The sequence below is a fragment of the Notothenia rossii genome, assembly GCF_949606895.1.
Source record: "Notothenia rossii genome assembly, chromosome: 1".
NCBI lineage: Eukaryota > Metazoa > Chordata > Actinopteri > Perciformes > Nototheniidae > Notothenia > Notothenia rossii.
In genome coordinates, this window is record NC_136912.1 from 47,578,171 (window position 1) to 47,592,189 (window position 14,019).

General features: G+C 38.7%; 1 protein-coding gene across 2 annotated transcripts in view; it reads right to left on the bottom strand.

The window, feature by feature from the left end:
- The window catches only part of dctd (dCMP deaminase), a 90,927-nt gene extending 77,553 nt beyond the window's left edge, over positions 1 to 13,374 (bottom strand). The window contains exons 1-2 of one of the 2 annotated variants that reach the window (XM_079656437.1): positions 12,793 to 13,374; positions 1,047 to 1,149 (exon numbers count right to left, since the gene is read on the bottom strand). In XM_079656437.1, coding sequence (XP_079512563.1) covers positions 1,047 to 1,149; positions 12,793 to 12,833 — 144 coding nt within the window. In that variant the 5' untranslated portion in view covers positions 12,834 to 13,374. The remainder of the gene's footprint in view (positions 1 to 1,046; positions 1,150 to 12,792) is intronic. The other variant, XM_079656436.1, reaches the window with a different exon arrangement.
- Positions 13,375 to 14,019: the final 645 nt, after the last annotated feature.

A 14,019-nucleotide genomic window follows, 5' to 3' on the forward strand; every position in this document is an offset into this window, starting at 1 on the left:
AAATCATGGGTCAAAGGAGAGGGGGGATGTTGATCAGGATTGGCTTAGGATGGCTGTCATCATTTATATGCTTTTACATTTATATTCGATTTAATATTTAATAAGTACTCTTATCTTATCACACGTCTCAACCAATGAGAGCATAGGGCCTTGGACTGCTGCAGTGCTCACATGCATGGAAACAGAAAGCAGTGGCGGGGACAGAAACATGGAGGAAGGTACCGAACTCTGACATGGACATTTTACATCTCTTCAGACGGAGGCTCATAGAACCAGAGTTATTTTAACCACTGCAAAGTTTAGTTATCTCTGGACTCTGAGGGGAACTTCTAGAACAAACTAGAGAAAAGTTAATGCCCTGGCAGTGGCAAATAGCTTGGGTTTATATTTGATTACATTAATTAATGTTGAGATTTACAAGAAGTATTTTAAATGCTACTGTGTAAAGGGAGTACTGCTGTTAAAAAGCACCTTACTTTGTTTACACTTTTGTTCATATAGCAGTACTTTTAAAATAAAAGTAGGCGATTCACTACTTTTGAATTCATTATTGAATTTTGCGATTAATCGCAGAAAATCATGCGATTAATCGTGATTAAAAATTCAAAAGTGTAGCAATTTGGAAGTATGGTATATAACATTAGTACAATTATTATTGCACAAAGTGACTTAAAGATTCCCGTTGAAGCAATGGATGGACTAACTAGGAGTAGCAGCCAGTAGTAATACAAATGTTAGCAAAACATATTGCAGAGAAGTGTTGTTGTCATAGTCTTTGTTTGTTTTGCACATTGGTGTTTTTTTTTTACTACCGAGGTGTTATAACACACACACACACACACACACACACACACACACACACACACACACACACACACACACACACACACACACACACACACACACACACACACACACACACACACACACACACACACACACACACACACACACACACACACACACACACACACACACACACACACACACACACACACACACACACACACACACACACACACACACACACACACACACACACACACCTGTGAGCTTGGGTCTTTGCTCCTCTGCGCTGACAGAAAGGCTACAGCCATGAAGTACTCTGGCCATTCCAGATAGTCTTCCCTCTTCCTGGTTGTGGTTTCGCTACAAGCAAACAAAACAATTAAAGTTAATTTTTTGTTCTCCTTAACCACAAGACCAACATTTTGTTGAGACTTTTTGTGAGCAGTGACTCATCGTGCACACACCTATCCAGGTTCCTGTTTGAATTCTATTTTTATACCAGTTGAATGTACAGTAAAAAAAACACGGTAACCATCATCTAATCACTTTAACATAACATTATTATATTTTGAAAAAAAGTATATTCAGAATCAGAAACTGGTTTATTACCAGATAGGTTCATACGTACGAGTAATTTGACTAGGTGTCGTGGTGCATACATAAAAGTATTTTTTTTTTAAACAGATAGCGAACTATATTAAAGGTGGGGTAGGTAAGTTTGAGAAACCGGCTCGAGATACACTTTTTGTTATATTCCATGGAATGCTCTTAACATCCCGATAGCAATGAATATCTTAAGTGCTTTGACAAAAAAAATCCATAAATAAAAATTCATCTATGGAAGCCCTAGTACTGTAAAAAGTACGACCAATCATTTTAGCCGGCCCCGCTAAAATAACTGGATGGCCTACCTGCCTGTCAGCCTTCCATCTGTGCACAAACTTATCTTGTGCCCTGATTGGCCATGTGCGCATTCCTGTGTGTTGGAGGAGGGGCTCTGTAAGGAAGTGGCAGATTTTTTCCGGCTGTGTATCTTCAAATTCTAGCGCACTCAAGCTGGTTTCTCCAAAATTACCCACCCCACCTTTAAGAACACTGTAATACAAAATATAGTAATATAGCAATACAAGAAAGCAGTAATTTACATTGAAAAAGAATGCAATGCATTATAGAATATAACATATGTGCAGTAAGTATATTGTGCATAATTGAGTCAACTCTCCAACATATGAGAAAACTGTCTACCACTCTCAAAAGCCCCAACGAGAAATATGTTTTTGTCGTATTAATGAGATAAGTATCTCACATTTTAAGATTTATCAAAGCCAATATTTTATCAAATATAATGGGCTATGTTGTGTCTTAGATTAAACAACCAAATCGTATTTGAAATTGTTGTGTTTATATTAATGCTGTCAAAATTATCGCGTTAACGGCGGTAATACATTTATATGGTATGGCTGGGGTAGGCTACACCCATACCAAGAAATGGCTTAGCCCCACCATGAAAAATGATGTTAAAGTAAGCAAAATAAAGTCCGCCAACTCTCGCCGAGAATTGTACAGACAGCAGTTAGTAAGATTGATTTCATTAGCCACTTGTCTAGAAATACTGAAGACTAGAAACGGTTTTGAAAACTTTTGTCACGTAGTGATCATCTTCTCAATAGAACATCTTTGATAATGTCTTCTGGCCAATCAGAATCAAGATAACGGCGTGGTGTTGTTGCAGGAAGTCCCGACGGAGAATACCTTTGCTGTAGTACAAGGGTGCACATAACTGGTACGCAGGTTATGTGCGTAGTCCGAAATGCGTACCGTCACTTGTCACAAATTGCATTTGCATACCGATGTACTTGTGAAGCTTTCCCAGAAGGCGGTTAGATCACCGGACGACAGAGTTGGTCTCCGTGTGCACAGACTGTTAACGTCGGTCTGTACAACTGAATTGTGTAATATAACACAAATTAGTCATATTTCCTTTAACTGGTGGATATAGAGTTGCTGCGGAGGGGGGGTTGAGATGCACAGGCTGCAGTGGAGACGCTGCGCACAGCTGATCGACAGCTGGGACACAAACCGCCAAATACAAAAACATAATTCAGATCCAGTCGTCATGACTCCACTCCGGAGGGATTCCCCGATCATTTCTTACAGTTTCTCATCAAGGGGGGTCTCCTGTCCCCGGTACAAACACACTGCCTGAGGAAGGCTATGTGTATTTTTTTGTCATTAACCTTTTTCGGACCACTTATTTATTTATTTTGGTGACGATCCGACCTCCATGCTGCTACTCTGGTTCAAACTGCATCCACCAAACAATATGATTTATCTCGACCTCCCCAAAATAACCAAAATCTGACACGGTGTGAGATGTTCTTTTTAGCTGTTCTGTCGTCATTTCCTGCGATCTTCTCCATGCAGTCAGTCAAAATGAATGAATGAAAGGGCGTTTATTTGACTATTTATAGGCAAACATGGGCGTTACGTGAAGCCCGCAAAAGCTGCACCGCATTTCGAGTCGGTTGTGATTTATAAAAAGGGAAACAGGCGTAGGAAGTGCCATACGCACTTTCCTCTCCGGTACGCAATGTTTGGTGAATCGGAAAGTGGCGGAAAATGTATGAACCTATTTTTCGGATTTCTACTACGTAAGCAACCTTCCCACGTCAATCCTACGCACGGCGTTATACATGAGGCCTCTGATCACAACGTTCACACTCTGTGGTCACGAAGTACTCCACTAGCCCCCCCCGTCGACTTTCTTGAAGTACTACCCCGTTGATAGAAATCAACACGTAATGAATTAAGACCCCACGGTTTGATGATTGATAGGTGTGTGGGTTGTCTTTCATTTTGACACACAGAAAAATGTTATAATAATGAAAATGGATATATCCGCCTTCTTTCATTCATCTTTCCATTCTCACAACAAGATACATAAAGAAATGGCATATTTTGGACATAGTTCGAATGGTGATTAATCATGATTAATAAATTTTTAAGCTGTGATTAATCTGATTAAAAATTGTAATCGTTTGACAGCCCTAGTTTATTTATATATATATATATATATATATATATATATATATATATATATATATATATATATATATATATATATATATATATATATATATATATATATATATATATATATATATATATATACACATACATACAGGGCCGTTTCTAGCTTTTTGGGTGCCCTATGCAAGATGCTGTTTGGGGGCCCTAGTTTTGACAGTTTTTTTAACTACAATGGGGGGGATTCCGAAGCCTTTAAGATGATCTGTGGAGATGCATCAATCTGTTACACTTTAATAGTTAAACAGGCTAATTTCACGAAAACCAAGCAATTGAAAATTACTAACAATGATATTAAAAAGGAAAACAATAGAGAACCGCAGTGACGCGTCATAAAACCCGGAAGTAAACTTCTTCCGGTTCCTTCGTCAAAAACCAATGCAATTTCTCCATAGGATTTTGGAAAATAGCTCGAAATAAGGTCTGTGGTTGACACACATTTAAGAGAGGGATCACGTTTTGTTCAGCCGGATAATCTCCACATGTCAACCCTACTTTTATAATTTTTGAATCATAAATCTAGTCGCCAGAAGCAAAATGCTAACGTTATGCTATAGACGAACTACAAGCCAGTACAGCAGCAGGGTCGCACGACTTCAACGTCACGCCAACTTAAGATCGTTTCAACTGACTTGCACTGAAACTGCACTTGGAACACTTTAAATATATTAACATTTTTAAACTGTATACCCCGGTTATCTAGGCCCTTTTTATTTTGTTTAATGTATACATGTCACACTGTGGGAAACGATATTTCGATATTTCTGGATGTATAAAACACATGTAGAATTTTTGACAATAAAGCTGACTTTGCATATTTTAACAAAGCTTTTAATTTTAGCCACACTGAATTTAACTAGAAGTCATGGCTGTGTCAATACCAGTCTGATATCATTTCACAAAGATTACAAGAAGAGTGTAGATAGGAGAGAACCACTACAAGTCAGGACACGTAACAGTGCAGCCTAAATGAAGGTGTGCTTACCGGTGTTGTCAGGGCTAGCATGAGGGACAAGGATTATAGTGTCGGTGAGTAGCGATAGCAAGAGTACCGTTAACCTAGAGTTAATTTATTCACATTAATTCCCATCAACAAATCCATTTTATGTGTCACATGAAATCTTTATTAGGCAAGTTTATTTATACAGCACTTTTCAACACAAGGCAAAAGTGCTTTACAAAAATTGAAAGACATTAAGAAAAGAAAATTTAAAAAAAGCTAATAAAATAAGCATTAAAAGAAAAAATACATGGATAAAAAAGTTACAGTGCAGTTTAAGATATGAATAGTTCAATTAAAAGCAGCGACAAAAAGAAAAGTTTTCAGCCTGGATTTAAAAGTAGTAAGAGTTGCAGCGGACCTGCAGGTTTCTGGGAGTTTGTTCCAGATATTTGGAGCATAATAACTAAACGCTGCTTTACCATGTTTAGTTCTGACTCTGGGGACAGAAAGCTGACCAGTCCCTGAAGACCTCAGAGATCTGGATGGTTCATAATTTAGCAGGAGGTCAGAAATGTATTTTGGGCCTAAACCATTCAGTGCTTTATAAACCAGCAGCAGTATTTTGAAATATATTCTTTGAAACACAGGAGGCCAGTCTAAAGACTTCAGAGCAGGAGTGATGTGATCCACTTTCTTAGTGTTAGTGAGGACTCACGCAGCAGCGTTCTGAATCAGCTGCAGCTTTCTAATATATGTTTTAGTGAGACCTGTGAAGACACCAATGGAGTAGTCCAGTCTACTGAAGATAAAAGCATGGACAAGTTTTTCCAAATCCTGCTGTGACATCAGTCTTTTAATCCTAGATATTTTCTTTAGGTGATAGTAAGCTGATTTAGTAACTGTTTTAGTGTGACTGTTGAAACTCAGGTCAGAGTCCATGACAACACCTAGATTTCTGCCTTAATCTGTTGTTTTGAACATTGCAGACTGAAGCTCAGCGCTAACTTTTAAACATCCTGCCTTGGCTCCAAAAACCATTACCTCAGTTTTATCTTTGTTTAATTGGAGAAAGTTCTGATACATCCAGTCATTGATTTGTTCAATGCATTTACTCAGTGTTTGATTGGAGCATAGTCTCCTGGTGAAATGGTTACGTAAATGTGTGTGTCATCCGCATAGCTATGGTAACTTATTTTGTTGTTCTTCATTATCTGAGCCAGTGGTAGCATGTAGACATTAAAGAGAAGAGGCCCTAAGATTACAAATATTACACACCAGAAAACACAGAAATATCCATGAAATAAACATACAGTAGGCTATAAACAATTAAAGGGATAATTGGGAAGGCATTACAAATGTAAATATATTTTAAATAATAAAACAATCCCACCACCACAGGTATCTCCAGGAGAAGAGGGAATTCTCTCCACAAAATGTGAATGCCCATGTGGAGAATGGAAATGCAGTCATGCGGCTGCATGAGCCATCTTTGCCATCCACAATTTCAGCTGCACTGACAACCCCTGTCAGTGGAAGAAGCCAAAGGCAGCTAAATGTATGCATTCAGTGGAGGATGTTGCAATGTTGTGGTTGTTAGAGTGTTAGGTTTCCTGTCACCTCGTCTGTTGGGAAGATATAACATTAGTTTCATGGAAGTCACCCCGTCACATATAAGAGCATTAAGACATACAGTACATAGGCTAAAACAAAACATCTAAAGATATAACCTTGCACTTTGATAAGTCTCGTGAACATTTTCACTATTTTGACATTTTTATAGATCAAAATTGATCTAAAGAAATAAATGGTAGATTCATCCATATTGAAAATAGGTGTCAGCTGCTACACTAATTATAATAGTTATATTTCTTAATTAATTAAGATAAGATATTACTGTATTGATCCCAATTTGGGAAATGTTTGTGTTGCAGCAGCATAACAAGAAAAACAAAATATAAGTTATTATATATACAAAAGTATGTGAGGGATGGAATATTAAATTGAATATAAATGTAAAATGTACATGTGATTTTACGTCCAAGAGAAGCTATGGAGCAGAGAGTTCTCTGCCAGCCAGAGGTGATTTGTTATTAGTTCAATATGTCAAACTGATTTCCCTGACTACAATCTTTAGTTACATGGTGAAACGTTATGCTGCTTGTACTAATTAGACTTATCATATAAGCCACACAGGTTTTAATAGGATTTATTCATTATCTTTACTTATGTTGCGGTCTTTTCAGCAGCGCCATCTCTAAAACGGCGATACAGTTACTACCCATCATTTAAATTTCACCGTGACATGGACAAAAATGTAACGTCAGCTTACCTCATGGCACGAATCCAGACTCTCCTTTGGAAAACATTGGCCGGGAAACGATAGAACAAGCACGTTTCATGCGAAGACCTGTGGCTGCAACCCGGAGCAAAGCAACAAACCATTGCGTAGCTAGTAGCGCTAGCTTTACCTAACGTTAGCTAACGAAACGAACTGCCGAGTAAAATTGGAAAACACTGGTAATTAATTATTCTATAATTTGTAAAACTACGGTGTTAAAAACGACAATTTCAAAAATACAGATTCTAATGGTCAGATATAGATATACAGATACTAAAGATAGGCATGTACTTGCTTTCAAGCAGAACACAGGGGAAAACAAACTTAGCGGGAGTGTTTACGTGTTAGGCGTAAGGCGTAATGACGTACAACGGCCTCGACAATTTCTGTATTCCTATTCAGCCACTCTGTAACAACCATCGTTTTTCAGACACGTAAAATCTTCAAAAATCACCAATGGGGTCACTGCTGATGTATTTAATGTCGTAGAACAAAACGTGATTTATCTCTTAAATTTGTGTCAACCACAGACCTTATTTCGAGCTATTTTCCAAAACACTATGGAAAAAATGCATTGCTTTTTTACGAAGGAACCGGAAGTGCTAAAAATGCTAACTTACTTCCGGGTTTTTGGACGCGTCACTGCAGTTCTCTATAAGGCTCCTCTATGTCAATAAATGCAAGAGATGCAGCATTTTCTCAACAATGTTTAATTTACATTTTTAATCTTCCTGAGACGTCATTCATTGGCTGTCAGCCAATGATTGATCGCCCAACGATCACTCAAAAACCCAATCCACAGCTTTGCTATCATTGCAGCTTATTCGTGTTTATATCCTACATTGGATTTGTAAGCATATAATGCTTCACCGAACACACAGTGGTGACTGGTAATTAGGGGCAGGTGGAAAATGGGATCTTACTAAGAGAGAACAATTCAATATTTAAATGATAAAATTAATTTTTTGGGTATCCTTTTGTTGAACTGTCTGTTTAAAATTAATCGAAGCATCAGACAAAAAAAGCTTTTGAAAATAATATTATATTTTGATTTAGGTCAAAATATAATATTTGTAAACCTGAAGAGTCAGTGCCAGTGCCTCACCAGCCATGAACCTCACTGCAGAAGCTTATATATAGACATCTACGTTTTTTGTGCCCCACCACTTTTGTACATATAAAAACGCCACTGCGAACACAGGAGGGGGCTTGGTTGTCTACAAATAAAGACGGCTCATTTGAATTCTTCCCAAATATATTGAGGCTGAACCTGAACTTTGAATTCTCTGCTCCCATCATAATCTTGGCGATCTTGTTAAAATTGTGAATGCAGAATTAAAAAGGTTTGCAGTTAAAAAATTATCCCTTAATGTGGCCAAAACAAATTACATGTTATTCAATACAAAGTCTGAGAGTAGAAATCACTGCATTATACGGATTTGCAATACAGAGATAGAAAAAGTTGGTGCATGTACATTTTTAGGAATGCTTGTTGACGAAAAACTCAATTGGAAGCACCATGTAAATTATGTACAGACTAAACTGTCAAAAACAATAGGTATTTTGTATCATACTAAGAACTGTCTTGAAGAAAATATACTCTTTATAACAGTCTATTTCTCCCTTACCTTTACTACTGCTCCATAATATGGGGAAACACGTACTCAACAAATCTACAAAAAATTAGGGATGCACCGAATATTCGGCCGCCGAAAGGGTTCTAGCACCGAAAAAATATCACCGAATGTCAGAGAACAGGGTTACGTTGGTAAGCTAACGTGTTGTTGTGATGACGTAATCAAAACGCGGCGACAAGCACGGCGCGCGACCATGCTCGCGGCTGGCTTACAGCCAACATGTCTGCCACTTGGAGATATTTAAAAATATCAGAGAAAGAGGCGCGGATTGCGATTTGTAAAACGTGTTCAGCTGACATTTCTCGAGGGGGTGTAACTGCAAAGAATTTCACCACTTCGGGATTACTCCACCACTTGAAATCAAAACACCCGGACAAATATGCGGAGTAAGATCAAATCACAAGCACTGACAGCGAGAGACTGTTCAGCGCTGCCTCTCATGTGCTTGATGAGAAGAGGAACAGACTTATGGCTGATAAAGCAGAGAAGCTAATGTTCATTAAAAAGAACCTCCCGCTTTTCCTTAATAAGTAGACAAGGCTGGCTTATCATAAGCTTATCTAGTTCTACATGTCTACTCTATACCCACTTTCCTGAAAAAATTTCATTGTGAGTTATAATTCACCATCTCAGGTTATCATTAGGGGGAAATGACAGCAGCAAAGTGTTCAATATATTGTACTTTCGGTATCTAAATGATACAATGTTGTTTACATTGCTCATGAGGACAGACCACCTTATTTGCAGAATCTTGAAATTGTAATTGAATTTGTAATTGATTGTGGATTTTGTATCCAGTTTTCACTTTATGTATCTTTATACAATGTTTACTACTTTGCTTATGAGGACAGACAGCCTTATTTACAGATTCTTGAAATTCAATTGTAATTTCATTTGTAAATAGTTACATTCATGTGGATTTATCCAGTTTGCACATTTGTATGCATGCACTTATAGGTGCATTTGTTGTTGTTGAAGGCCTGGCTGTTACAGTCTTTATTTACACTATTTTGTTGTAGGCCTACTGGCCTAGATGTTTGTGCAGTTTTAAAGCACCTTGGCTTTGTTCTGAATGCACTTTGTTGTAGTTATCCTACAGAGAAAAGAAAATGCACTTGACTTGGAATTAATGTACTGTATGCATTCAAAAGTGCTGAATAAATGTTTTATGGACCCATAATAGTGATTTTTATTTAAGTTAAGTTAAGTTAAGTATATATATACACACATAAATATATATATATATTATATTTCTATTAATCATTTTCGGCCTTTCGGCATTCGGTTTTCGGCCAACTGTTTCCTATTTTCGGTATCGGTTTCGGCCAAGAATTTCCCATTCGGTGCACCCCTACAAAAAATAATAACATCCCAAAAAAAAGTATTACGAATTAGGGATGCCAGTGATTATTCGATTATTTGAATATTCGTTACAGTCTCCATAATCGAATATTATTTTAAAAATCGGGGGGGTCGGTCTGTCGAATAATCGATTATTATTCGCCAGGGCTGCCGAATAATCGATTTTGATCATGGTCAGTTTTTGTCAACCCTATTACGAATAGTCTGTGGTGTTGGTAAATATGAACACACAACTCCCATATTTAAAAAAACTCAATCTATTAAAATGTGTTGAGATAGTACAGCTTAAAACAGTACTGATTATGCACAACATTTTCCATAAGAAAATGCCTAATAACATTCAAAAGCAGTTCCAAACCACAGCGTGAACATATGAATGTAAAAAAAGACACTTGAAAATAAGTGTTCACAATATGCAATTATGCATATATTATTATTATTATTATTCATTTGCCATGTACATGTGTACCTATGTATATATTTATATATAGTATTTTAATTTCCAAAAAAAGATAGTTGAAACTGCTATTGACTTGGGCAGAAAATGACCCTATATCTAGTTTTCATATATATATATGCATTTATTGTTTTCCTGCCCTAACTTTTATTTAATTTTTTCTCATGTTTTCTTTATTTCTTTGTAATCCTTCATTTATATACGTTTTTGACGCAATAATGCCGCTGTATTAGGATGATGCACGGGAGGGCTACTTTCCACAAGCTATGCTTCAGCCCTCCCACTTCTACTAATTTTGTTCATCTTTGTGTGTATGAATTTAACTTTTTTTGTTTTTCGGATGAATAAAAAAATAAAATAAAAATATATATACTTTCAGCTTGGGGGCCCCCTAGTGTCCCTATGCCCCCGCATAGTCCACTTATAGGAAGAAACGGCCCTAAATATGTGTGTGTATATATATATATATATATTATACATGATCCAAGATATGCAATTCGGACATGTCAGTGAGCTTGCAACAGAAAATAGAAAAACTAACATAGCTCCCGCTGTGCAGTGGCAGGGCGCAGACACTGCACTTTAAAAAAAATGTAAAACAATTCCTCTTACTCTACTGACTCAAAAATAATGCGGCAGTGTTGTTTGTCTACGGAGCCTTGGACGTTTCATAGAGAGAAAAATAAATAAAACGTGGCCACGTTTTACTAAAGCGTGCGCACGAGTTACTAAAGCGTGCGCACGAGTTACTAAAGTGTGCGCACGAGTTACTAAAGCGTGCGCACGATTTAATAACTAAAGCGTGCGCACGATTTAATAAAGCGTGCGCACGTGTTAATAAAGCTTGGCCTTGTTTGAATTTATATTGAGGGATTCCTGTCCGTGACTCACAGTATCTGCTGCCCACAGCTGTTTTATAGAAGGAAAACCTCCTTCACTTTATGAAATCTCTGCGGCACCAGTGGCCTGTGCTACGAAGCAGGATTCGCTATTTACACTATTCATTCATGAAGTATGACACTGCGCTGTCAGCACGCGTCTCCATGTTTGTGATTGGTCAAATGTTGCTAACCCCGTCCCTTTCACGTGAACGCGCTCTCAGCCGGTCAGAGAAACCCTGGTTGATTTACTAAGTTGATAACCAGCTTCGCAGAACCGCTTATCGACATTGCGTTTGTTAGGGCTAGTTAAGCCGGGTAAATCGAACATATCCAGGGTCTGTTGAACTGGCTCCGTAGTACAGGGCTCTGGAGGCAGTAACGTGTAACTCAGCAGAATCTGAGAAGAGCAGCACCAGCTGCAAAGAGCTGTGCCTTTTACTGTTTACTTCATTGTGTTTCCCTTCATTAGAACCGTTGAATAGAGATCGAGTCTGCTACGTTTAACCACACACACCTCTACACACATCGAACTACCAGAGTATTCCGCCTCGTTTTATGAAGGAGATGTTCTGTCACCGGGGCGCATGGTGTGTGTGTGTGTGTGTGTGTGTGTGTGTGTGTGTGTGTGTGTGTGTGTGTGTGTGTGTGTGCACGCTCAGCTCCGCTCTGTGTGCGTGCTCGGTGTGTTTGTGTGTGTCCGACACCACCGGCATTTGTTTTCAAATGACCACGAACAGTAATTTACACAAATCTGGTTCTCCATAGTTATATGTGTATTCCCAAGTGAAAGAAATTCGTTTAATCTTAATCTCGATGTGATAGTCCTGCCGGAGTACACCGGAACGAACGATACTATCATAAACAAATGCCGCCCCCCACCCAAACGCCCCCCACACAAACACACACACACACACACGTGCGCGCGCACACACACAAAACGAGGCCACGCTTTATTAACTCGTGCGCACGCTTTAGTAACTCGTGCGCACGCTTTAGTAAAACGTGGCCACGTTTTATTTATTTTTCTCTCTATGAACCCTCCAGGGCTCCGTAGGTATGCGTGTCTGCTTTAAAAAAAAAAAAATAGGACATTATTGGCTTCCTCAATCATTTCCCCCACGCTGGAAAAAGTGTCCCCACCTATTTTCAAAACAAATTGCAAGCATACGATGAATCATTGAATGACTGAATTATAAATGTGTAGCATACTGAGGTATTCACATAGCCGAATGGCTGCGTCTCTTCTCCTGGGTTTGTTGTGGCTCATCTCAGAGAGCACCAACAGTTTGACCACTCACCCGTTCAGAGGAGCGGCTCTCTGCTCCTCACGTTCAGCCATAGTCTTCCGGTGCTGGACGCTCACAGTCTGGTTGTCTCTCTGGGCTGTAGGCTGCTGGTTGTTAGCTGAACCGTAGCTTAGCAGCGCCAGAGAGGGACACGTGACATTCACGGAACAGGAAGAAATCTCCCGCGCTGTGGATGAAACTTTTAAGCCCCTCCTTATGACTTCCGGGACATTTCTTTCTTTCTTTCTTTCTTTCTTTCTTTCTTTCTTTCTTCTTCTTCTTCTTCTTCTTCTTCTTCTTCTTCTTCTTCTTCTTCTTCTTCTTCTTCTTCTTCTTCTTCTTCTCTCGGTTTTTGGCGGATTGCAAACAACTTTAAAGGTCCATACCGCCACCTACTGTACATGAGTGTGAATCATCATATCATTCCACCTCTTAACTCATGGGCCCTTTCTCATTTCTCCAACTCCCCTCCTCGACTCCTATCCTCGATACTTAGTCCCGCCCACAGGAGATGCGAGCCGAGGAGCCGAGGAGGAGAACCGAGGAAAGAGGAGGGGAAGCAGCAGGCGGTTAGAGAAATGAGAACTCCTCTCCTCTGCGCGGTCATATTTAAGCGACGTCCGTTAATTATGACGTGGCAACAGCTGCATCAGCTGTGAATGTTTTGTTTGAGCACTGTATTTTGTAATCTCTGTTAGATCAGCTGAACATTGTTCCCCCACATATTTACTTTTAATTCCATTTGCAACAAGTATGACACGAATGTATGAGTATTTTCGACACATACTAGCATCTCTTCTGTATTGGGCAGCACAAAACATTATTATAAAAAGTACCCTACAAATAAAGGGAGACATATAGGCTACATGAGGCTTATGTACGTTTCATATATTCACACATGCACAAATACAAACACACAAAAAAAAAACAATGACTGTCTATACACTATACTATAGGCTATGTTAACCTTTTTAAACTAGTAGGCTAAATCATCAACTCACACCTCTTTCACAAAACACCTGCAACGAATTTCTAATCCAAATAATTAACGAAACATGAGGGACCTGACAGGCTATATAAGGTCCAGGCACACCTGTGATTTAAATCTCAACAACGAAAAACATATTCAGTGACCACATGAAACAAATTGAGTCATGAAACCCGCTGTAGCATGTGCCTTACGGCAGTGGCAAAAACTTCTGACCAACAACAGGAATCAGGAGAAACGCCGATCCCAGC